The sequence below is a fragment of the Macaca nemestrina genome, chromosome 1 (assembly GCF_043159975.1).
Source record: "Macaca nemestrina isolate mMacNem1 chromosome 1, mMacNem.hap1, whole genome shotgun sequence".
NCBI classification, from domain to species: Eukaryota; Metazoa; Chordata; class Mammalia; order Primates; family Cercopithecidae; genus Macaca; species Macaca nemestrina.
This window is the reverse complement of record NC_092125.1, coordinates 147,738,402-147,765,522: the sequence shown is the minus strand read 5'-3', so window position 1 is coordinate 147,765,522 and position 27,121 is coordinate 147,738,402. Positions and strand designations below refer to the sequence as shown.

The following is a 27,121-nucleotide window of genomic DNA, read 5'->3' as shown; positions in this document are numbered from 1 at the left end:
TTTCAAAATATTGAATTTCAATGATACCAAGAACAACATAAAAATACACCAACCATTGAATTATATAAAGAAAAATCTCATAATAAATCTACTAGGAAAAATATTGAAAAATGCAGCCCAATTAAAAATATGAATATTTTCACCAAGTGTGGTGGCTCACAGCTATAGTCCCAGCACTTTTGGAGGCTGAGGCAGGAGGATCCCTGGAGCCCAGGAGTTTGAGACCAGCCTGGGCAATAAAGTGAGACCCTGTCTCTACAAATAATTTGAAAATTAGCCAGGCATGGTGGTATGTGACTATAGTCCCAGCTACTGGGGAGGCTGAAGCAGAGGTATCACTTGAGCCCAGGAGGTCGAGGTTGCCGTGAGTCATGTTTGCACCACTGTTCTCCAGCCTGGGCAACAGAGTGAGACTCTGTCTCAAACAACAACAACAACAACAACAACAACAACAACAACAACAGCAACAGCAATAACAAAACAACAAAACGTTTCAATTAGTACAGTATGTTATAAATGATGCTGGAATAACTTACGTTTTTACTAAATTTTAAAATGACTGAAAAAGATTTAAGCAGGACAGTTCAGTACATAATGCTATTAATTACAAAAGATTATGTTTGAGTGATCTTTTAAAAGGTATTTATAAAGTAAATCCTACTTTACCATTCTTCATGAAAAAGTCTACTGTTAGCTGGGTGTGTTAGCTCATGCCTGTAATCCCAGCACTTTGGGAGGCTGAGGTAGGAGAATCGCTTGAGCTCAAGGGTTTGAGACCAGCCTAGGCAACAGAGTGAGACTCTGTCTCTAAAAAAACCTAAAAAATAATAAATAAAAATTAGCTGGCCCTGGTGGCATGAGCCTGCAGTCCCAGCTACTTGGGAGGTAGGAGGATCACTTAGCCCAGGTGTTCGAGGCTGCAGTGAACCAGCACTCCAGCCTGGGCAACAGAGGGAGACACAGTCTCAGAATAAAAGTCTATTGTTTAATCTGCAAAATTTTTAATTTAACCTAAAAAATACACTTATTAATTTTAATACTTAAGCCAAAAATTATCTAATAAACTCAGACTTACTTTTCCTGAACATTTCTAATAGAAAATCTTTAACATAATAAATCATCAAATTATCTACTATAAAATGAAATATCAGCACCCACTAGGACCTACCATCTGAACAAAAACTTAAATTGAAATTAATTGGAAAAACGTAGGATTTATTATAGAGCACTAATTGATAAATTTTAACTTATTCTTATGTGGACAAAGGTAAGAGACATAATGTCAATACTATAATCTCTGACTCTGCTTTAATTATTTAGAATCTTTGTGGTTTAAGTTTCATGCCTGTCCCATGTATACTGGATAAAACTACTATTGCTATGCTAGACTTTTAATATATTTATTACATTTTAGGTGACATTCTTCGATCCTAGCATATCTAAATCTGGGAAAAACAACCACTACTATACTCCCTTTGCCAATTTTTTTCCATTTGCTTTAAGATTTTTACATTATTTCCATATATTTCCCTCTCTTAGTGGTTTAGAGAGACTAAAATATTATTTGATAAAGAAACTTACATATTCTTTTAGATGTCTATATACCTATTGCCTCTATATGAGATGGCTTGATTTAATTAGAAAATATTAGAATCTTTCTTTTCCATTTCTAAAACAAAGTATAACTTTCAGCCATCTCCAAAGAGTCAGGTCAAAATATCAGGAGTGACTACATATTCTGATCCTTGTGCCTTAGGATTCCTTTTCTCTATATAATACTATGTGAGAAATGGAAAATATAGCCAATTATACAGTATTTGTTTCTATGAACTAATAATTTTCATTTAATTCATTTAATTTACATATGTTCTTTAGACATTGTTTTAGTCAAACATGAACACAGAGACAGTTATTCAGATAATCAAAGCTATATTAGCTACTTTTTAGAAACCATGGTTATAGTTAGTCCTTAAAATGTTTAATAAGAAGTCTACAGATCAGTAATCTTTAAAGGTTATTGGTTCTAATAACTCAGTAGAGGGGTTTTGAAATCACTTGGCAACAGTGTGTAAACTGTTATAAGAAGTACATAGATAAGATTTTTTTAATATTTAGAAATAAATCTGAATGTGATAATTAAAGAAATATGTACCCTAAAATGTCTAGAGTGTATGTTTTCTGATAATCTTTATAAAAGTTGCTATCATGCCTTCAATGCAGAAAGTTAGATTTGGGAAGTCACTATATGAACCCTATATATTATGCTAAAATATGACCTTCGTATTTTTCATATTAAAGATTTTAATATCATTTAAATTTTGTGACCATAAATATCACTGTCCTATCAAACCATGTGATAAAACTAACAAAAGAAAACTCTTTGAAGAGACGTAATTGGTGTTGTGAATCTATTATATAATTATATTTTACCTTGAATAACCAGAATTATTTCAGAAAAAGACCTACTGGTTCACCTCGAGGCCCAGGTGGTCCTAGGACTGTGCTATCCTCTCCTGGGTAGCCCTAAAATGAAATAATGATTTATAAATAGAACTCAATAAATAAAATAAACTTCAAAAATACACAACCTATTACTTTTAAATATATTAGGAAATGCATTTGATTTTATCTTTTTTAAGTGGAAAACTTTGATGTAAGAAACTAGGCATATGGTATTTTATACAGAGTTGTAATTTGTACAGGATTCTTCTTGGAAGTATCAATCCCCTTTAATTATATAAGAAGCAGCTCAGAACTTTTCTTAAAAGTGTCAGGTTTCAATGATACCATAAATTAAGATTACTGCTGTAGTTATTCCTAAATCATCAAAAAATTTTAATCTTTAATATCAGTGAGACAGGTGCGGTGGTATGCAACTGTCGTACCTGCTACTTGGGAGCCTGGGGTGAGAGGATTGCTTGATTGGTTTGAATCCAACCTGGGCAACAGTCAAGATCGCTTGATCCTGACTCCTGCCCCAAAGACTCTAATATAAATGTACTAAAATTAATCATTTAATCTAGAGCCTTACAATTTCTTTAAATAATTAATTTTACTCTTACAAAGCTCTACAAATATTTTCACATATATTATTTCAGCTCAATCTTGAAACAACCCGTGGAAGATATTTTAATAATTTATTTAAATTTTAGCTCCTTGATATTTGTTTTTTTCTTCCGGAATTGGTAAAATTTTCAACTTTAAAAGTGCTTCCTTTATTTCTGGAAAATTTTTCCATGCAGTCTTTCAGGAATAATTCATGAACTCAACATTTAACTTCAGGATTAAAAAGTCAATATACACACAAACCTTTTCTCCTTTAGGTCCTGGCAATCCAGAGAGTCCTGGTTGACCCTGATGGCCCTACAAAAGGACAAGTAGACATTTATACATGCTCTATCTAGGTATTAGATATTGTATTATTCTGAAATGAAAAACAGGATTCACTGTCTGGGAGGATGAGGCCTAAATATGTTAGAAAGGTTTATCAGAGAGATTTCATAGTAATTTGCATATTTGGGATATCATCTTTAATAAAAATGTTTTCATGTGAATATATTTTTTCAGTTATAAATACTTACCCTATACCCTGGAATTCCTGGTTCTCCATCAGGTCCCATCAATCCTAAATGTCCCTAAAAAACAAAGTAAATATTAGTGAGAGAGCGAAAGTAGAGAATTGTCTAAATCATTAGACTTGTACTCCTATTATTTAAATTGTTACCTTTAGATTTTTCACGGTTGAAATTTACCTAGTTTGAAAAGCCAAAAATAACACCCCAACTTTTGTCTATTCTTTTTTCTGAAACACAAAAAGTTCTGTAACAAATGTCTTTTTGGTTTACTTCTGATATAAACATCCTTAATCATATTTAAAAATACTTTCAGTTGTCAGAACCCTGCTGGTCCCTAACGAATTATTGGAAATGTGGTTTACATCTGTCAAAGTTTGTGCCAGATGTGGTCACTGAATATTAGAGAGTGCAACTTGAGAGTTTTTGACATTGTCACTACAGGATCCAGAACTCCATACTCATTTTTAGTTTCAGATGCTTTGATGAATATGGTTTTAGTCCTGGTCAAAGTTATTAAAAGAGAAATGGTTGACAACGTACATGTAATAGTTACTCTATTTATCAATATTTTTGTAGATGGTGAAACCATCTATAAAGACTAATCAGCAAATGCCCTTAGCCTACTGAATAGATTGCTCAACTGAAAAAGTAAAAAAAAACAAACAAAAACAAAAACAAAAAACCAGAAGAAGTCCTATATTTCATATTATCAAAAAGATTCCATATTGACTCTCCTATTTGACTCTCAAAACAAATAGAAGATGAGAAAATTAAGGCACAGAATAGGTATGTGACTTGCCAAATATCATACTAGAACTAAGTCTCTTGATTCTGCATATATAGTATTTCCCATTTAATCGTACTGCTTCACTGTATTTGATGATTTCTTTAAAGTCCCAGCTCTAAAAAAGTTCACATTGCAACTATTAACCATTGATCAGTAAATTTAGACTCATTCAGTTAAGAACAAGTTTCAGTCTAAAAAAGGAACTGCATAAAATTAATTTTAAAACATTAATAAGAATTCAGCCATTACCTAGGTGAATAATCTAGAATAGAATGTAACTACTCACTATTCATTAGCTCAAGATGGCTGAATGACATATGCTTGTTTCAATAGTCCCATTCAACAAAAAAGAGAGAGAGAAAATAAAGGTATTTATTTGTAATAACAATACTGGAAAATAAGTAAACATCATCAGTGGACCAAAATTTTGTAATCTGAGACAGAAAATTAGGACTGAAAATATGCAAAGAAAAAAATTGTTGCAGATGTCCAAATAGTCTCAAGGAAATTTCAAATGCCGAAATCAAGACATTGAAGGGGCAAGATAGGTTCAGGTGACTAACTGGGGAAAGGAGTCAGGTATTCCTATTCTACTTGTGCTGGGTAACTGATGGTAGCATTTGCCTAGAAGATAAGTGAATGAGTGTGGAAACTGTTGCGCAAAAAGCAGGCAATGCTAAAGACTGCTGCTGACTCCAAGTGACTCTAAAGCCAATATAACAAGAAATAAAATGTCAATTCATAAAAGAAAAAATGAACCTTTATGTACCTAAAATATGTATGCAAAATATGTAACCTTCCAAAAATAAGCGGGTAGAAAACATGATAAGCAGACCTCAAACTCTGTTTTGAGAAATCAATGACTCAAATAGCAAGGAAGAAAAGCAGTAAGAAAGCTATAAGGATTTAAGTAGCTTAGCTAACAACTTGATTTAACAGAAATACTTAGGACTGTTTATTAGCCCCAAAAAACAAAAAGAAAGAAAGAAAAGAAGAGAGAAAAAGGAATGCATAATCTTTTGACAAAACTTGAGTATATTAGGCCTCAAAGAAGATTTTAGTAAATTTCCTCAAAGCAGAAATCATATAGGTCACATCCTCTGGCTATAATGCAATGTAATTAAAAATGAGCAATAAAAATTAAAAATCTACTTAAAAAGAAAGATCCTTTAAGATAACTCTTATTTAGAAGAAAATAAAATCTGAAATTGCAAGCTATTCATAAGTAAATGATGGTAAAAACACAAACATAAAAATATGGGAATATGGCCAAAGTGGCACTCAAAAGGAAACAGGTAGCTTCATAATGTATTTATTAAATAAATTACATAAATGGGCCAGACATTTAATTCAAGAAGAGATTAATATTAAAGCATAAATTAGCGAATCAGAAAACCATTTTAAAAAGTTGAGTGAAAAACCAAGTAGACACTTTGAACTGACTAATAAAATAGCAAAACATTTGGCAAATCTGATCACAGTAAAGAGCAGACACGATAAAACAACATTAGAAACAAGAAGGACATAACCACAGGAAAAACATTTAATTATAAGAAAACAGTAATTTCAAGTTTCACTTACTAAATATGAAAATCTAGATGAAATAAATAATTTTTAAGAAAAATTTCAAAAATTTATTCCAGAAGATACAAAATTTGAAAAGAAAGCCAAAGATCTACTGCTAATAAAATAACAATTGGCTCAGATTGTTTTAATAGGAAGTTTCATAAAACCTTTGAAGAACAGACACAATATCTATGTCCCATACTGTTACAGAGCACAGAAAAATACGAAAAATTTACCAACCCATTTTATATGACTTGTTTAACACTTATACCTAAATCCAATTAGTGATAGTAAACATTAAAAAAAAGATGGAATGAAGAACGATGGAATGAACAAATAGGCCTACTTTGCTTACAAATACAAATGTAAAACTTTTAAGGTAAACTAAATTCAATAAGCTAAAATAAAACTCTTAAATAAAATGTTAAAAAATGAAATCCATTTGCATTAAAATAATAATATAATTATACTTCAGATTTATCCTAGGAACTCATGGGTGATTCAACTTTTGGAAATCTACTAATGAATTTTCTTACATTTACAAACAAAGGAGAGAAAGCATGGGATTATCTAAACAAATACTGTAAAAGGATTTGATAAAATTCAACATCTACTCTTGGTCAAAACTCTCATTTAAGAACGAGAAGAAATTTCTTTAAACAAATAAATGGTATATCTAAAAAACAACTGTAAACAATACTTGACATTATAAGCATTAGAAGCATTTTCACTAAAGACAGGCCCAAAAGACAAGGTTTTCTTCATCATGACTTCTATTCACTGCTATAGTAGAAGTTCTAATCAATGTAGCAATTCAGACAAGCAAATAAGGGGAGGCAATATTATTTACCTAAAGAATCCCTATGAGAATCATCTACATTCGCTAAAGTGGATATAAGATCAAAATATAATGGCACCAACAGCACCACTAAGTTGATGTAACAAAAAGGATTACATTAACACTGAGAATAAAACTCAAAAGCAAAGCAAAACAAAAACAAAACAAAAAACAAAAATACTAAGAATAAACTTAACAAGAAAGATTAAAGAACAGAGATAAGGGAAATATTTTATTGATGAATATGTAAGCAGATATGAGTAAATAAAAAGACATAAGGTGTTTATAGAAGGATTCAGCATTGAAGAAATTGAAAGTTCACATGAAAGAGGAGATCAAAACAAAACAAAACAGAAAAAAGACAGAGGAGATCACAGCAAGAACCAAACATTCTTGTAAAATGAATTATGAAGTATTTGCCCTAACAGAAAGTATCACAATAGTACAGTAAGTAAAATGGCGTGGTATTGACCCAGAAATAGACTACTAGATTCAGAGAATAAAGTAGAATAAGAACAGACCAATGAATATTTGAGAATTCAGTTTATGGTAAGAGTAGCATTTCAAAAAAGCAGAAAACAGGCTGACCACTCAATAAATGGAAGTGGAACAACTGTCTGTAAGTTTGGAAAAAATAAAATTAGTCTTATACACCTTACATGAAAAAAACCCCACAAAAATCCATAAAAACCTCCATATGTCTTAAAGAGTTAAGGGTAAAAATAAAGTTATAAAAGTATTAGAAGAATATGGAAGAATATTCTTAGATCCTTTAGGTAGGGAAGGCATTTCTAGTAAAATAAAACACAGAAACTACAAGGGAAAAGACCGACAAGTTTGACCATATAAAAATTAAAATGATCTATACAGCAAAGGATATACAAAATTAAAAGATAAATTACAGAAAGGAAAACATTTGTAATATATTTTGTAACATATTTAACAAAAATGTATTAATTTTTTAAGTATATAAGGAGTGATTGCAAATCAATAAGAAAAAGGCAACAATTCAATGTGCAGTATACATGAACAGGCAACTTCCATAAAGAAAAAAGTGCAACTGGGAAAGTGTAAATAGAAAGAAAAAATGCAATACACATTCTCACTTATCAGATTGGCAAACATCAAAAGAAGTGATATGAAATGTTGATGGTGGGAGTGTAAATTTGGTGAAACCTCTTGGGAAGGTAGTTTGGGAACATGTCAAATTTAAAAATTAATAACATTATAAAATGTTTTTGTACACAGGTCAAAGAGAGAGAAATGCTAGTAATTTAAATAAAAGAAAGTAAGAAAGGCCTAGATCACAGTAAGGAATGGAATACCGAAAATGAGCCTGAGGCAAACTTTCCTCAGACAACAAATGGATTATGCAATGATCTCTAAAAAGCCTTAGTGAAGTCTAGTACTTGTGACATTTAAATGGAGACTACACTAAATGGAAATACACACGCATTTTGTAAAAAAGCTTATGAAACAGAAGACTCAATTAGATAATCTTTTAAATATTTTGCATCTCTTTCATGCTGTGACTTTCAGAACAGGTCTAAATATATTTGCAATGTAATTCAGCTAATATATGAGTTCATAAGTTTCATGCTATACTTGTTCCTAACATCATGCAAAGTTCCTGAGAAAGATTGAAGATAAAATTAGATGATAGATTTATCACAATTGGTTAGAAAAATAATATCCAGATAAAGCAGATTTGTTTCCAACCAGAGAAAGAAAATCCATTTCAAGTAAACCTGATTTTCAAAGCAATTTGTCAACCATGACAGCATAGTTTTATACAGATACTAAATCCCAATTTTAAGTGCTGGCCATATAAAATTTCCTACTTTGGTTAGGAGTTATAATCTTATTTTTTAAAACCTCATTTCATATTTTATTTCCATTTTCATTTTTTTTTCTCTTTCCTTTTTCATGTCCAGAAACCACTAAGCCATTTAAGTACTGTGGAATGCTTACAATTCTCCACATCCCATGGAGGTAGATTATTTTCAATGGGACTATTGCCTTCTCTGTAAAGCTAATCAAGGGATGAAACTTTAAGGGCATGGATACATTTCTTTCCCATCCACAGTGACTCACTTCTGGAAGCAAATCAAATACTGACCACAGCACCTCTAGTTCCTCTGGCACCCTTAGGACCACTTTTCCCAATTTTTCCAGGAGAACCTCTGCTTCCAACTTCTCCTGTGGGTCCTATTTGTCCTTTATCACCCTGTGGAAGACATTATTAAGAGAGAAACATAAGAAAAAAGTTTATACTTAGATTAATTAACTATATCATATTCCTGAATAGCTCCTGAGGAATATTTAGTTAACAGTATTACAGACCACCACTAACAATAATAACATGCCATCACCACATAAGTTATTTTAAAAAATAAAAGTAATTTTGGAAAAAGATAAAAAAAATTTTTGACCAAACAAGCAGGGGGTATCTGGTGCTCATGCTGAATTCCAAATAACCATTTTTTTTAACTTTTGAATTTTGCTATATATGTATGTAAATATGCATGTATGTATTGTTACTATAAGAAATAATAAGGTCTTTGAAAAGTCTGTTTCTATAGAGAATTTCAATGCAAAAAGGTCTGTTCAATACAAAAAGAGCTCCAGTGTGCAGTTCTGTACATTCAGGATCATCACTCATTGGCCTGGAGTGCACCTTGAAAAATCTGTAACATTTTTACATCATTTTACATCTTTCTGAAAACTAACTGTCTTCTGCTTTCTATTAGACAAACTGACCTTTCTTTTTTTTTGTTGTTTTTTTTTGAGACTCAGTCTCACTCTATCACCTAGGCTGGAGTGCAGTGGTGTGATCTCGGCTCACTGCAACCTCTGCCCCCCAAGTTCAAGCAACTCTCCTGCCTCAGCCTCCCAAGTAGCTGGGATTACAGGCGCCCGCCACCACGCCTGGCTAATTTTTCTGTATTTTTAGTAAAGACAGGGTTTCACCATGTTGGCCAGGCTGGTTTCGATCTCCTGACCTCAAGTGATCCTTCCACCTTGGCTTCCCAAAGTGCTGGGATTACAGGTGTGAGCCACCACACCCCGCCGACAAACTGACCTTTCTTTAGCACCAAAATACAGCTGCTCTTAAACAACACTGTGTTATTTTTCATTTCTTAAGTGAGAACCAACCTGTTCTATTACTAATAAGCAAGAAGACACAAAGAAAAACTACTGTGAATGCAATTGGATAGGAAATTTTTGGGATTTATAACAGTTAAGAGGCTTTATTTTATTTTTCCAGTGGTGCAGGTTGTTGTTATACAAAGACTTGCACTGTCTCACTATTAATGTTGATTTTAGACATAACACTCTATATGATGAAAAAAACTTCAATATTGAAATTATTTTTAATAGATAAGAATGGCAATTAAACATTACCTCATTAGTGTCTCTTCATTATTTATTATCCCTATCTACTGTCTAAAAATTCTGAGAAAGACTGACTAGGTATATATCAGCAGAAATGCTAGAATTGGATTCTGAAAATCAAAATATGTGTGACTTGAAGTTAATTACAATAAATAATTCAAAACTGTCATAGTCCAACGGGAAAACCATTTTTATGTTTCATCAATATTTGAATAGACTATTGAGTCTATATTTATATAAATACAAATTTTCATTATAATCCATTAAAATTTTATAAATACAACCAATTATTAGTAAAAAATAAAGTAAGCAAATAAAAATATTCTTGATTTGAAGTTCTTAATATTTGGAAAAAATAAAATCAACTTAGAAAAACACATTAACAACAAATAATTATAGTTACATTCTTTTCCCTCAAATACTTTACTAAAATTATTATTGAATAGCACAAATGGTATAGTATTTTCCTTTTATCTTTCTTCTTGCCCATGGTCTACTAAAAGAATTTCTGGAAAACAAGAGAAAGAAAGAAAAGCCAAGATTTTCTACAAACTACAAAATGGAAAATTTGCCTTCAAATAATCAAGATAATAAGTACTCCTAACTGAAATTAAATATTAATTTATATAAATGTATCTTTTAAAGCAACATGTATAATTATTTACCACTTTACTATCTAGTCCAAATAAAAACATTACAGCAGTCTATGGAGCTCTGGATACATCAGAAGAAAGAAAACCTGCATAAGAAAATGTAAAAAATTACCTTTTTTCCTAGACGACCTCTTTGCCCTGGAATTCCCACAATTCCTTCAGGTCCCTAAAATATTCAATATAAAAAAGGAAATAAATGATTAAAGAAAAGATGAGATGGAGTATTTGAATACTTCTATCAGATAATCACTGGATTGGATTGGACAAGAAGTAAAAATGAGGGCTACTTTTCACATTATTAGGTTTGCATCATTTAAAAAGAGGTCACAATGACTTAGAGGCACAGCTGTTATTAGCTATAAAGTTCACATGCACAAACTGGCCAAGACAGTCGTAATTACACTGTTCATTATTCTAGGTGAAACCTTACTTAGATTCAGTATACCCATTTTAATTACAGAGAATGTAATTAAAGTTAACCCATGCCTTCTACGTCACAGGTTGTAAAAAATGTTTAACAAAAATAAACAAGTATAAACCCCAATGCATCAATTTCAGCATTGCTATCAGCTACTGGGAGCTCAGCATCTTGTGGAAAGTACAGAACTCCTGCCTATCCAATGAAGTCTCCACACACATACAAAAGGAAGTACAGAGTATAAAATACATGCAGTACATGGTCAAGGAAAATTTCAAGGTATCTAATATGTGGTCAAGGAACATCTCAAAATCTCACTGGAGTAGAAAGAGTTAAAGAGATATTCTTCGATCTGTGGGGAAAAAAAAAGGAAATACAGAGAGAAAAAGGAGGTAATCACATAAAACTTAAAAATAATATTTTCATTTCCATTTGTCCTTTGTTTAGCTAGAAGTAGATTAAAATTTTTCAAGATACCTTTCTTTTTTTTTTTTTTTTTAGTGAAGGTGGGGTACCATGTGAATTTTCAGGTAAACAATGGTTAGGCTTAAGTGAGTTCCACAGTAAGCCAGGTCGCAAGTTCTAAAATGGCTAATAATTAATCACAACATTCCCTGCCTTCGCTGGAAATGAAAATGGAAATCTCAAATTTGTGTCCCAAAAGCTTGGCAAACTGCAAAAATGATGTAGACAAGAAATAACTTGTGGTTTACCACTGTGCTATGTAGGCTCTAGATAAATATTTGTTGAACGAATAAACAGATACCTAAGGAAATGACTCATACCCTGTGCTCCTGAGCAAATGCTCTTCTAGCTTCAGAAAATCACTGAATTTAAAGGCCAAAGCTGTTGTGCTCTATTGCTGTAGTTATAGCTGCATCCAGAGGTAGAAATGGTAGTTGCACTAGCATGAAGAATTCTTTGAAGTTAATGAGGCCTTTCAAAAAGAGGCTGATTAATCTTCACAGAGATTAAAGGTATGAGCTTTTAAAAGTCAGACTGCTCCTATTTCATATTCTGGCTCTGGCACCTAACACCTATATGGCCATAGGTAGATTATTTAATTTCTAAAGGCCTCAGATTCCTGTTAAAGAGGTATAAAAGAATCTCTTCAAAGACTAAGAGCAAATGAGAGAATGCATGTAAAGTTTAGAAAGTTTAGAAAAACTAGACTTATAATGAAGAGCTCAAAATATGTTAGTAGTTATTAACCTCTGCTGTTTATTAGAAGTGTCTTACACAATATTTAAGTACACATAAAGATGCTAAAGGGTACAATGAAAGCCCATTTACCTACCACCTACTTTAAGAGATAGAACCAATATATGTGTATGTATGTGTGTGTGTGTGTATATATATATCTACATATATATATCTACATATATATACACACACACACATATAATTGAAGCTCCACTTTAAACACATAATTTCCAAACTCATCACCCTTTTTCCCTACTCAGGTGCAGCCATTGTCTTGAATTTTATTGTTCCCATACATTTCTTAATAATTTTACTCCATTTGTATCCCCAAACAATATGTAGTTATTTTACATCTTTAAAAATTTAAAAAAAAGCAGTATCATACTTTATGTGTTCTCCTGAAACTTCTTTTTAACACATTTTTGTTTTGAAATTACTGTGTCTTTAATTCATTTACTTAAAAAAAAAACTGCTACAGGATTCCATGTTATTATCAAACCACAACTTAAGTATTTTTCCCCATTGGCTAAAGTTTTGGTGGTTTTCTTTTGCTATTACAGACAATGCTGGAATAAACACCCTGTACATGTCTCTATGTGCTCATGTCAAGAGTTTTTATAGGGTACGTACCCTGGAATTGAACTGCTGGGTTTTAGGATATATGCATCTTCAAGCATACCAGATATTTGCCAAACTGTTCTCCAAAGTGATTTTGCCAATTTACATCCTCAAAGGCAATGTTTAAAAGTTCCACTTACTCCATATTTCCTGTAATGCTTGATTGTATGAGACTTAAAATGGGTGCAGAATGATATTACCATTTCAATTTATGTTATTGGTTATTATGGAAAAATGAATAGCTACTCGTAAAGTTATCGGACATCTATATCTATATGTGAATTTCTGGTTCCTATCTTGTGCCCATTAAGGCTGTCCTTATTGAGTTACATGTATATGTTTTTATACATACTTGTATTTTTTCATTCTATATATCACAAATCTCTTCTCCCAGCCTGTATCTTATTTTCTCACCTTGTTTATTATGACTTTGGGCTAACAGAAGTTTGCAATTTTAATGCAGTCAAAGTTATTAATATTTTCTTTCTGTTTCTTTTAGTGTTTTGTCTTAAGAACTCTTTACTGCTTGCCCTTTCCTTATAAGGTCATAAAATATTATCTTAAATGTTCTCCCAAGAGTTTTAAGATTTTGATTTTAACAGTTAAGCCTTTAATCAAATTGGAATTTAATTTTGCAGGATATGTGTTTGTGTGTGTTCGTGCACGTGCGCATTTGTGTGAGGGAGAGTATTTTTTTTTTCCATTTGGATAACCAATTGTACTAGTAACATTTATTAAATAGTTCATTTCCTTATAGATCTGCAGTGCATAATCAATTTGTCAAAAATCAAGTTTCAAAATATATCTGATTCTATGTTATCTTCAGTTTCCATTGGTCTGTTTGTTTATTTGTGAATGAGTATGACACTAATTTAATTACTCTAGCTTCAATAATAAGTTATATTAGATAGGTCAAGTTCTCTCTTCCACCTCCCCCACAACCATCCCACCTCTGCACAACTTATCCTTTAAAGTTGTCTTAATGTTGGCCCTTTGGTTTTCCACACAAATCTTAAAATCACTTTTTATCAATCAAGTTTTATTAAAAATCCCATCAGGATTTTGACTGAAATTGTATTAAATGTATTGACTAATTTAGAAGATTGATAATTTTATAATATTGAGTTTTCCTATCGTGAATATAAAATACCTGTCAATTTATTTAGTTCTTTAATAAACGATTATAATTTCTTTAATTGTAAAAATTTTCCACACCATTTTTATAAATATTTTGTTTAGATGTATTGCTAGATACTTAATTTTGTGGCTAATTGTGTTGGAAATTGCATTTTAAAATATCTAACTGCTCGTTGCTGGTGAAAAAGAATGGAACCTATTTTTGTATATCACTTTTATTTATGTATTTAGAGACACTGTCTTGCTATGATGCCCAGGCGGGACTTGAACTCCTAGGAACAAGCAATTCACTCACCTCAGCCTCTCGAGTTACTGGAAGTACAGATGCATGCCACTGTAACCACAGTTATTATGTTTTTTTTTTTTCTGTCTAACTTTTATTTTAGGTTCAAGGGGCACATTTGCAGGTTTGTTATGTGGGTAAATTATGTGTTACATGGATTTGGTATACAGATAATTTTGTTACCTAGGTAATCAGCACAATACCCGATAAGCAGTTTTTCAATCCTCACCCTCCTACCACCCTTCACTCTCAAGCAGGCCCTGATGTTAATTGCTCCCTTCTTTGTGTCCATGTGTATTCAAGGTTTAGCTCCAACTTATGGAGAACATGTGGTATTTGGTTTTCTGTTCCCACATTAATTTGCTTAGGATAATGGCCTCTAGCTGCATCCATGTTGCTGTTAAGGACATGATCTTGTTCTTTTTCTGTGGCTGCATAGGATTCCATGATGTATACATACCACATTTTTTTTTAAGCCAGTCCACTGTTGATGGAGATCTAGGTTGATTCCACGTCTTTGCTATTGTGAATGGCGCTGCTCTGAAGATAAATGTGCATGCATCTTTATGGTAGAACAGTTTATATTCCTTTGGGTATATACGCAGTAATGGGATTGCTGGGTCGAATGGTAGTACTTTTTAAGTTCTTTGAGAAATCTCCAGACTATTTTCCACAGTAGCTGAGCTAATTTACATTCCCACTAGCTGTGTATAAATGTTCGCTTTTCTCTGAAACTTCACCAGCATCTGTTATTTTTTGACTTTTTAATAACAGCCATTCTGACTGGTATAAGATGGTATCTCATTGTGGTTTTGATTTGCATTTCCCTAATGATTAGTGACATTGAGCATTTTTTCATATACTTGATGGCCACATGTATGTCTCTTTTGAGAAGTGTATGTTCAAGTCCTTTACCCATTTTTAATGGGGTTGTTCATTTTTTGCTTATTGATTTAAGTTCTTTACAGATTCTGGATATTAGACCTTTGTTGGATGCATAATTTGCAAATATTTTCTCCTGTCCTTAGGTTGCCTGTTTACTCTTTTGACAGTTTCTTTTGCTGTGCAGAAACTCTTTAGTTTAATTAGGTTCACCTGTCAAGTTTTGTTTTTGATGCAATTGCTTTTGGAATCTTTGTCATGAAGTCTTTGCAAGGGCTGATGTCCAGAATACTATTCCCTAGGTTCTCTTCTAAGGTTTTTATAGTTTTGGGTTTTACATTTCAGTATTTAATCCATCTTAAATTGATTTTTGCATATGGTAAAAGGTAGGGGTCCAGTTTCAATCTTCTGCATACGCCTAGCCAGTTATCCCAGCACCATCTACTGAATAGGGTAAACTTTCCCCATTGCTTGTTATTATCAGCTTTGTCAAAGATCAGATAGTTGTAGTTGTGTGGCTTTATTTCTGGGTTCTCTAATCTGTTTCATTGGTCTGTGTAACTGTTTTTGTACCAGCACAATGCTGTTTTAGTTACTTGTAGTATAGTTTGAAGTCAGGTAGTAGGATGCCTCCAGCCTTATTCTTTTTGCTTAGGATTGCTTTGGCTATTTGGGCTCTTTTTTGGTTCCATAAGAATTTCAGAATGGCTTTTGCTAATGCTGTGAAAAATGTTCTTGGTAATCTGATAGGACTGGCATTGAGTCTTTAAATTGCTTTTGAGAAGTATGGCCATTTAAACAATATTGATTCTTCCTATCCATGAGCATAGAATGTTTTTACATTTGTTGTGTTATCTCTGATTTCTTTCAGCAGTTTCTTGTAATTCTAATTGTAGAGATCTTTCACCTTCCTGGTTACTGCACTCCTAGTTTTTGTTTTGTTTTGTTTTGTTTTGTTTTTTTTGAGACAAAGTCTCACTCTGTCACCAGGCTGGAGTGCAGTGGTGCGATCATGGCTCACTGCAACCTCCATCCGCTGGGTTCAAGCGATTATCCTGCCTCAGCCTCCTGAGTAGCTAGGACTACAGATGTGCACCATCACACTCAGCTAATTTTTGTATTTTTAGTAGAGAAGGGGTTTCACCATGTTGGCCAGGATGGTCTTGATCTCTCAACCTTGTGATCCACCTGCCTTGGCCTCCCAAATATTCCTAGGTATTTTATTCTTTTTGTGGCTATTATGAGTGGCATTAAATTCTTGATTTGTTTCTCAGCTGGGATGTTATTGGTGTATAGAAATGCTATTAATTTTTGTACATTGATTTTGTATTCTGAAACTTTGCTGAAGTTGTTTATCAGATCTAGAAGCCTTTGAGCAGAGACTATGGGGTTTTCTAGGTGTAGAATCATATAATCTGCAAAGAGTTTGACTTCCTCTTCTCCTATTTGGATGCCTTTTATTTCTTTCTCTTGTCTGATTGCTCTGACTGAGAGTTCCAGTACTATATTAAGTAGGAGTGGTGAGAGTTCCATCTCTCAAGGGGAATGTTTCCAGCTTTTGCCTATTAGGTATAACATTGGCTGTAGCTTTGTCATAGATGACAGTTATTATTTTGAGGTATGTACTTTCAATGTCAAGTTTGTTGAGGGTTAACATGAAGGCATGTTGAATTTTACTGAAAGCTTTTTCTGCACCTATTGAGATGATTGCATGTTTTTTGTTTTTAGTTCTATTTATGTGATGAATCACATTTGTTAATTTGCATATGTTGAACCAATCTTGCATCCCAGGAATAAAGCCTACTTGATCGTGATGGATTAGCTTTTTGATGTGCTGCTAAATTCAGTTTGCTAGTATTTTGTTACAGATTTTTGCATCTATGTTCAACAGGGATATTGACCTGAAGTCTTCTCTTTTTGTTGTATAGCAGAATGATGCTGGCCTCATATAATGAATAACGGAGGAATTCCTACTACTCAATTTTTTGGAATGGTTTCAGTAGGATTGGTACCAGCTCTTCTTTATATCTCTGGTAGAATAACGCTGTCAATCTGATCCTAGGCTTTTTCTGGTTGGTAGGTTTCTAAATTACTGATTCAATTTCAGAACTCATTATTGGTCTGTTCGGGGTTTCAGTTTCTTCCTGGTTCAGTCTGTTTCCAGGAATTTATGTATGTTTCCAGGAATTTATGAATTTCTTCTAGGTTTTCTGGTTCGTGTGCAGAGGGGTGTTCGTAACAGTCTCTGAGGTTTTTTGTATTTCTGTGGTATTGATGGTAACATCCCCTTTGTCATTTCTGAATGTGTTTATTTGGATCATCTCCCTGTTTTTCTTTATTAGTCTAGCTAGTGGTCTGTAAATCTTATTTATTCTTTCAATAAATGAAGTTTTGGTTTTGTTGATCTTTTGTATGTTTTTCAATAAATGAAGTTTTGGTTTTGTTGATCTTTTGTATGCTTTATTCTCATCTCCATTTTGTTCAGTTCAGCTCTGATTTTGGTTATTTCAGCTTTTGGGTTGTTTTGCTCCTGTTTTTCTAGTTCCTCTAGGTGCGATGTTATGCTGTTAATCAGATATTTTTCTAACTTTTTAATGTAGGTATTTAGTGCTATAAACTTTCCTCTTAACACTGCTTTAGCTGTATCCCAGAGATTTTTGTATATTGTATCACGGTTTTCATTAGTTTCAAAGAATTTCTTGATTTCTGCTTTAATTTCATTGTTTACCCAAATGTCTTTCAGGAGCAGACTGATTAATTTCCATTTAATGGTATGGTTTTGAGAGATCTGTATTCTAATGATTCCTAAATTATATCACCTGTTCTCACTCCATCACTGACCTTCTGATTACCCTACCTAATGATAGCTCTTTGCATTTCTATTTGGTGTCTTAAACTTTATGCACCCAAAGCCAAAGTCTCAAAATCCCTCCTGCTAATCCTAAACTGCTTTCCTCCTACTCTTCCCCACCTCCACTGTAATGAGGCAAAATTTGAAAATTAGTAAAATGGTTTTCTTTCTTGCCTCTTTGAATATGAGGACTTTGCCTGTTCAGCCTCAGGTGTCTGTATGCCCAAAGGCTGAATGCCTTAAAATAATATTTTTCTATTTTCCTTGTTTCCAACTTTTAACATTTCACAAGTTGAGTCTGGAGCACCTAGCACACAAAGCTGTCCTGTGATAGAAAAGACACTTTCCATGTATTACCATAAGGCTTTTACTAGATGTTAGAAGGATGAGAATATAACACAGGGGAAGTAAAGATAAGCACAGAGGTTTTGTTTGTTTGTTTTGGCTCCAGGAGAATGTGGGAAGGCAAAGGAGGAGAGAGAGACATATTTTCCCTTTTCTGAGTTTTGTCAGAGAGAGATCTTTGTTCCCGACTACTCATTTGGAATTTGGAAAGGTATCTTCTGTAGATATCACCTGGTGTGTAGCCCCATCAATATGGTTACTCAACAAAGTCAAAATGAGGAAGACCATATGGTTACATTTTCCTGAGCTACTCTTCGATTCCTATATGATGTAGATGGCAACTCAGAAACAGCTGGGAAGTTCGTGGCAGGAACAGAGTGATCACTACTCTAGGAATATATAGCTCTACAATAAGGGCTGAAGAGCAGGTTTCCTTGGCTAGTACTGAATAAGGACCACAGCAGACCTCAGAGACATCTATAGAAATTAGTGGGACCTGATGTGAGACCAGTTCAGCAAGGGAATCCTCTTCTCCAAAAAAAAAAAAAAAAAAAGAAAGAAAGAAAATTACTAGACACAAACATCATCACCAGAAACCATCAGGATAGGCAGTGAGGGAAGATTACCCTGTCCCAATTAGCATGAATAACAACTGCATCAATATCCAAGGCATCCTCATCCTTGCCATCACAAGACACATAGACTCAATGTTGGAAAGGAGTAAAAGAGAGAGGTCAAGGACTCAAGTCTGAGCACCTGAAGAAATTACTACTTTATATGATTAGATTAAGTTTAAGCATTCAACTGAATCGGATTTTAAATTTTCTCTTTGCCTGCTGCCATCTGTCCCCCCAACCCCACTGCATTCCACTAATCAGTAAGTAGCAGCTTGTGAGAAAAAGCAGATGAGCCAGAAATAAATTAATTACATATTTGCATATCTCTAAGTACAAATTTGTTGCTCTGTTACACATTTAATGGCATGATCATCCATTCAGTTGCTCAGGCTAAAATCTAGGGTTTATTATTTATTACTTTATCCCATCTTCTCAACATCTAAACCAGGAGCAAATTCAGTCAGCTATGCCTCTAAAATATGTTTTGAATCTGATCATTATTCACTATCGCTGTGTTTTCTCAATCCAAGCCACCATCATTTTTCATCTAGACTACTGCCAAAGTTTTATAAGTGGTTTGGTCTACTTTTAACCCCATAGTCCACTTCTTCACAATAGCCCACATAATCACTAACAATTTTAATCATACCCTTCTCTCTGTTCAAAACCTTCCACATGACTGTCCATTGCAATGAGAATAATCACTAAACCTCCTATCATGGTCTATAATACTCTATGATCTGACTCCTACCATTTCTCTGACATCATGTTTTCCAATTATTTACTATAATCTAGACACAGGGCTCTTTCCCATTTTTTTCTTTCCTTTTTTAAAAAATAGATCAAGACCCCTTCTGCCTTAGGGCCTTTGCATTAGATATTCCCTCTATTTAGAAATCTCTTTTCCTCAGATAATCACATAGGTGGCTTTCTCTATGCTTAGGTGCCTGTCTCAATGCAGCCTCAGGTAGTACTTCTGTGATCATGCCAAATAGGTAACCCCTTTACCTAGTCACTCCACATCCCAATAACATATTTTCTCCCTTCCTTCCTTCCTTCCTTCCCTCCCTCCTTCCTTCCTTCCTTCCTTTCCTCCCTCCCTCCCTCTCTTCCTCCCTCCCCCCTCTCACTCCCTCTCTCCCTCCCTCCTTCCCTTCCCTTCTTCCCTCCTTCCTTCCCTTCCTTTCTTCCCTCCCTCCTTCTCTTCCCTTCTTTCCCTTTTCTATCTTTTCCTTCCTTCCTTCCCTCCTTCCCTCTTTTCTTCCTTTCCTTTCCTTTCCTTTTCCTTCCTTCCTTCCTTCCTTCCTTCCTTCCTTCCTTCCTTCCTTCCTTCCTTCCTTCCTTCCTTCCTTCCTTCCTCCCTCCCTCCCTCCCTCCCTTCCTTCCTCTTTCTTTTTCTTTTTTCTTTTCTTTCTTTTTGACGGTCTTGCTCTGTCACTAGGCTGGAGTGCAGTGGCATGATCATGGCTCACTGCAGCCCTGACCTCCCAGCAATCTCAAGCAGATGCTCCCACCCCAGCCTCTAAAGTAGCTGGGACCACAGGTGTAAGCCACCACACCCAGCAAACTTTTAAATTTTTTTGGTAGAGATGGGGGTTTCTTTATGTTGCCCAGGCTGGTCTTGAACTCCAGGGCTCAAGTGATCCTCCCATCTCAGCCTCCCAAAGTGCCGGGTTTATAGGCATGAATCACTGCACTCAATCTTTATTTCCTTCACAGCACTTATCACTACCAGAATTATCACTCATGTTCAAATTGTCTTCCCACATTAGAATACAAATTCCTATAAATTTCATGACAGCATGAACCTTGTCTGTTTTGTTCACTGCTGTAACATTAACATTTATAACTGTGTCTGGCTTAATAAATATTTAATGAATCAATAAATGAGTGACAGAATGTATGCCCAAAGTTGAAAATAATTAGCCCTAATCAGACAGTAAGTTAGTCTATTACGTATTCACTTGTAAGAAAATAACATTTTAAAGAACATGCATTAAATGTCGAAAGTAAAACCAAGGTTTGTGAGTAAAAGGCAAAGTATAGTGAGAGATTTTAATAATACTTTTCAGCTTCTAGGGAACAGAACATATGAATCTATTAGGAAATTTTTGCACAGTAAACTTCTGCACATATTTAAAAAACCCATTATGTATGAGAAAAGGGGTTGCCTTTTTCTATATGGTATTTTCTTGTTGTTATAATCAGAAAGAACCCCCTGGTTATTTGTTCAGTATTTTTCTCTTCAAGGATATGTTGTTGTTTTATTTTTTTAGGAGGAAGTGTAAATTTCCACTGCTAGTAGGCTAGTTTATTTTAGTGCTTTTCCTGAAATGTGTAAATAATATTTTGCTCCAAAATGTTGGCTTTTAAAAATTAACATTGCCCACTGCAACCCATTTGTGTATCCAGAGGTTTCCAGGGCATATAGGAAAAATAGCAACTTTTGTTTTACAATGTGCATGCTAAAATGGATTTATTCAATAATTACAGAAAGAAGAATGCTATTTTTTTGATGTGTGCCTACAGTCCCAGCTATCTGGGAGGCTGAGGCAGGAGAATTCCTTGGGCCCAGGAGTTTACGTCTAGCCTGGGCAACATAGGAAGACCCCATCTTTTTAAAAATGCTATTTTATACAATTTATATATGTCATTTATCTATGTCATGTTGATTGAGAATAGTCAGCTTGATGTTGCTTACTAATAAAATAGAGGAACCAGTTGGGATTCCCTATTTTAGACTTTGCGAAAGTAGCTGTTTTATCTCAGAAGTATCACATCAAATCTATTTTTTAAAACAGACTTATTGAGGAATAATTCACATTTACATATGTGGCAGTCACGATATGTATATATTCATACATGATATCCACATATCATGTATATGAATTATGTGCCCATTTAATGTGTACAATTTGACGATTTTTAGTATATTCACATAGTTGAACAACCATCACCAAAATCAATTTTAGAACATTTTCCTCACTCCCCCCCAAAATCTCATTATCATAAGAAGTCACTCCCCATTTCTTTCTAACCCCTCTAGCCCTAGGCAACCACTAATCCACTTTCTGTATGTATAGATTTGCCTATTTATGATATTTCCTATAAAAGTACAATATGTGGGCTGGGTGCAGTGGCTCACACCTGTAATCCCAGCTCTTTGGGAGGCAGAGAGATCGAGACCAACCTGGCTAACACGGTGAAACCTGGTCTCTACTAAAAATACAAAAAATTATCCGGGCATGGTGGTGGGTACCTGTAGTTCCAGCTACTCTGGAGGCTGAGGCAGGAGAATGGTGTGAACCCGGGAGGTGGAGCTTGCAGTGAGCTGAGATCGTGCCACTGCACTGTGGCCTGGGCGACAGAGCAAGACTCTGTCTCAAAAAAAAAAAAAAAAAAAGTACAATATGTGATTTCTAGTGAATTGTTTCTTTCATTTAGCATAATGTTTTCAAGGTTCATCTATGTACCATGTACTAGTACACCATTTCTTTTTATTGTCAAACAATATTTCACATGTTATTTATTAATTCATCAGGTGATGCCCATTTGGGTTGTTTCTACTTTTTGGCTCTTGAGAATCATGTGCTGTGAAAATTCATGTACAAGTTTTTGTTTAAACGCAATTCTCTTGGACATATATACCTAGAAGTGGAATTGCTGGGTCATATGTTAAGTTCACGTTTAACATTTTGCAGAACTGACAAAGTGGTTTACAAAGAAACTGCAGATTTTATATCTCATCAGCAATATATAATGGTTCCAATTTCTCTATATCCTCATTAACACTAACCATCCTAGTAGGTATGAAGTGGTATCTCACTGTGGTTTTTATTTGCATTTTCCTGATATTTGTAATGATATTGAGCATCTTTTCATGTACTTATTAGCCATTTGTATATCTTCTTTGGAGATATTTAAGTCTGTCCATTTTTCATTTATGTTAATTATCTTATTATCATATTGTTAATACATTCTGGATATGAGTCCCTTATCATATATGATTTTCAAATATTTTCTCCCATTATGTGGGTTGACATTTTACTTTCCTGATTGTGTCCTATGAACCAAAAAGCTTTTAATTTTAATGAAGTCCAATTTATCATGAAGACATACTCCTATGTTTTCTTCTAAGACTTTTACAGTTTTAGCTCTTACATTTAGGTCTGTGACTCATTTTGAGTTCATTTTTTTTGTAGCATAAGAAAGGGTTCAACTTTATTCTTTTGCATGTGGTTATCCAGTTGTTCCAGCACTATTTGGTGAAAAGACCATTCTTTCTCTCATTGAATTGTCTTGGCATATGATGTGCTTTTCTAAATGAAATTTATTTTGTTCTTTTCCTGTAATTTGTTTCATTTCTTGAGATAGCCAATAACACTAACCACACTTTGAATAAAACCCGAATTTCTTATCATAGCTTAAAAAGTCCTTCATGATCTACTTCCTACCTATTTCTTCAAGCTCATCTCAAACAACTTTTCACTATTTATTATGCTGCAGCTGTAATAGCTTCCTTTCAGTTTCCTAAAAATACTTAGCTCATTCTCACCTCTATATCTCGGCCCTTGCTTCTTCATCTGTCTTGAAGGATCTTCCCACAGTTCTTTGCATGATGGGTTCCTTTTTATTCTTCATGTCTCAATATAACTGTCCCCTATTCAGAGAAGCCTTCTCTCACTACCCTAGCTGAAATATGTTCTCTATCTTTAACTAGTTGACTTTTCTACCCATCATCAGTTATTCTCTTTCATTACTATGTTTATTTCCATTATTGTATTATCACAGTCTGCAGTGATCTTTTAATCTGTCAGTCTTCTTCATCAGATTATAACATTTGAGGATCAGGAAACTTGGTAGTCTTGTTCCCCACTGTATCCCTAATGTTTAGTAGAGTTCTTGGCTTACAGAAGCTACTCAAAAACCTCACTGAATTCATAAATGAACAAAAATATTTTATAGAATCACAGTCTGTAAGGCTGAATAAAAGTTTAGAAAATCTAAGACCATGCATTTTTTAAAGCCTTAGAACCTTTACTTCCTAGAAAATCTATGTTAAAAATCTATGTTAAAAAAACATACAAGGATCTTTCCTGATAGATACAGGAATAGAAAAAAATGGGGCCCTGCTAACTTAGTATCCCTCCTGACACAACCATCTTGGGAAGTTCTGCATAGCTCCAACCCCTTTATTTTGTGTCATGTGTGAACATATAAATTAAAGAATGACTCACTCAACAATGTACAGCTCTTTAGTGGGAGATCAGGGACACAGTGGTCAGTGCAGGGCTTGCTATTTGTGTTGCTTTATGATGAAACTGTTCAGAATAAACAAGCCTAACACCAGAGTCACAGAAACCATTCTGAAGATAAAGATTTAGATAATCATTTACTCCATAATGCCACTTACTGCCATTGACCCTAAATTCCCAACTGATTGTTTCCAAGGAAACTGTTAGAATCAAGAAACACGTATATCTTATCGTTCTTTTCTTTTTTTTTTTTTTTTGAGATGGAGTCTGGCTCTGTCGCCCAGGCTGGAGTGCAGTGGCCAGATCTCAGCTCACTGCAAGCTCCGCCTCCTGGGTTTAAGCCATTCTCCTTTATCGTTCTTTTCTAACTATTGATATTCTTCTCATCTTTATGACTTCACTTTTAAGATCTTATTTAAAAAACTTATTTGAGAAGGTCACTTTATTTCATTTTATCTTCCCTTAAGATATTCACCTCTACCTATTATCATACCACCTTAAACAGGTAGTAAAAACCACATTTCAATAAATCCAACCAAATTTTCTCCTAAACATATGAAACAGGACAATTTCATTTTAATACACCCAACTTTGGAGTTGATAGTTGCATGTCTGCTCAGATCTTAGATAACACAGTGGTAGATTTTTTAGCATAGATAACAGACCATAAGTCTGGCAGATGTTTCTTTTCAGATGCTTCTTTTCAGATGCTTCCCAATTCTTTTCTCATGCAGAGTTATGCATTTAGGCAACTGAACATTTTAGCACAAGATTCAAGCGTAAAATATACAATTTTTTTTTTCTGTTTAAAGAAATCTAACTCCTGGATTTGGAATTCGTTACTGATGCTTCTCTTGCTTTATTTTTTCAATCCAGATCTCATTCTTCAATCTTCTAGGAAGTAAGGAGATCTTTTCTTTTCTTGAAAAAAAAAGTTTTATTTCTTTCTCTTACTCTCTTTCTTATTTATTTTGTAAGAATCCAAGGTAGCATCTTTGTGACACTGCCTAAGGAAGAATTTTTAAAGTGCAAAAATAAATCCGGCATTACGCTGCCTGATTAAGCAATAGTTCCTTGGATCGCAAAATTCTTTTGAAAAAATATGCCATGGTATTTTTATTGAGTTTATAAGCTGAAAGCCATTTAAAATTCCAAGGAGAACAACAAAAAGAATAAAAAAACACACATGTGGTGTTACTAAAAAAAGGCACCAAAGATGTGTACTAGGCATGATTTTTCCTGGGAAAAATTATGAAGCAGATGAAATCTGTGTTTATCATTTTTCCATGACTTGTTTTGAGTACCTTTTCCATCTCTGCTCTACTCGTCACTAACTGTCATACTATATCATTCCTCTTTGGGATTCCTTGCTGTGTTATTCTATGGTATATGTTTAGACCTTCCCTTTTCTTAATTCTGTTTTTCCCCTCCCTACAAACACTTAGGATTCTGCTAGAGAACTATGCTAGTTGAGTTTTTAAAAATACATGCTAAAATATGAATAACTGTTGATGGCTTTTCCAACCTAAAAACAAATTTGACAAGAATTATCAGGAAGATAATCACACTTTCTTGGCATTTGTTACTTGGCTTCTCTGTGGGTACAGGCGTGATGCTAATGGAAGAGGGATGAGTCCTTTAACAAATATGAAAATTATTAAGAACTCTAGAGAGGAAAAATATGGGGCCAAAGCTGGTTAACCTATGGGTAAGCAAGGCTTAGAGACACAAATCCAGAAAATAAAGAAAGTTCTTCAATGGCTGGGTGTAGCGGCTCACGCCTGTAACTCTAGCACTTTGGGAGGCCAAAGTGGGAGGATCACTTGAGTTCAGGAGTTTGAGACCAGCCTGGTCAACATGGTGAAACTCCGTTTCTTATAAAAATACAAAAATTAGGTGGGCATGGTGGTGGGTGCTTGTACTCCCAGCTACTCGGGAGATTGAGGCAGGAGAATTGCTTGAACCCGGGAGGGAGAGGTTGAAGTGAGCCAAAATCGTGCCACTGAACTTCTGGGTGACAGAGTGAGACTCTGTCTAAAGGAAAAGATTCTTTATTAATAATTTCTTTAGTGATTTCTTTATTCTTTAGTAAATAAATAAAGCAGTGCCATCTGCTATATTACCTTGTACAAATCTCTTAGCTTTTTCTAAGTTTTTTTCCCAGTTGTAAAATAGGAAATAATAACATCTATAGGTTATTGTGAGGATTCTATGACAGTATATAAGTGAAATTATATTGTTTAACGTTTGGACTAATGATGTCTAAGATAATTTTGGGGGCTGGGTGCGGTGGCTCACACCTGTATTCCCAGCACTTTGGGAGGCCGAGGCTGGTGGATCAGTTGAGGTCAGGAGTTTAAGACCAGCCTGACCCACATGGTAAAACCCCGTCTCTACTAAAAATATAAAAATTAGCCCGTCATGGTGGTGCATGCCTGTAGTCTCAGCTAATCTGGAGGCAGACGTAAGAGAATCTCTTGAACCCGGGAGGCGGAGGTTGCAGTGAGCCTAGATTGTGCCATTGAACTCCAGCCTGGGTGACAGAGTGAGACTCCATCTCATAAATAAATAAACAAATAAATAATTTTGGGGATTCCTAAGTACTTTGTATTTGCTGTGGTGGAACACCCATCACAGTTCTTCAGGACTGAGAGCAGGACAGAGAAGAAATGGGCACTTTATTACTATTGTAAAACT

At 34.2% G+C, this 27,121-nt stretch overlaps 1 protein-coding gene across 21 annotated transcripts in view; it reads right to left on the bottom strand.

Moving 5' to 3' along the window:
* LOC105482774 (collagen type XXIV alpha 1 chain) overlaps positions 1 to 27,121 on the bottom strand; it is a 421,145-nt gene that overhangs the window by 110,326 nt on the left and 283,698 nt on the right. For all 21 annotated transcript variants that reach the window (XR_011617622.1, XR_011617589.1, XM_071087115.1 and 18 more), the window contains 5 exons: positions 10,928 to 10,981; positions 8,886 to 8,993; positions 3,582 to 3,635; positions 3,310 to 3,363; positions 2,467 to 2,523 (listed from right to left, as the gene is read on the bottom strand). Coding sequence is in view for 19 of the 21 variants with exons in the window: in XM_071087115.1 (XP_070943216.1) it covers positions 2,467 to 2,523; positions 3,310 to 3,363; positions 3,582 to 3,635; positions 8,886 to 8,993; positions 10,928 to 10,981 (327 nt within the window). In the remaining 2 variants the exon portion in view is untranslated. The remainder of the gene's footprint in view (positions 1 to 2,466; positions 2,524 to 3,309; positions 3,364 to 3,581; positions 3,636 to 8,885; positions 8,994 to 10,927; positions 10,982 to 27,121) is intronic.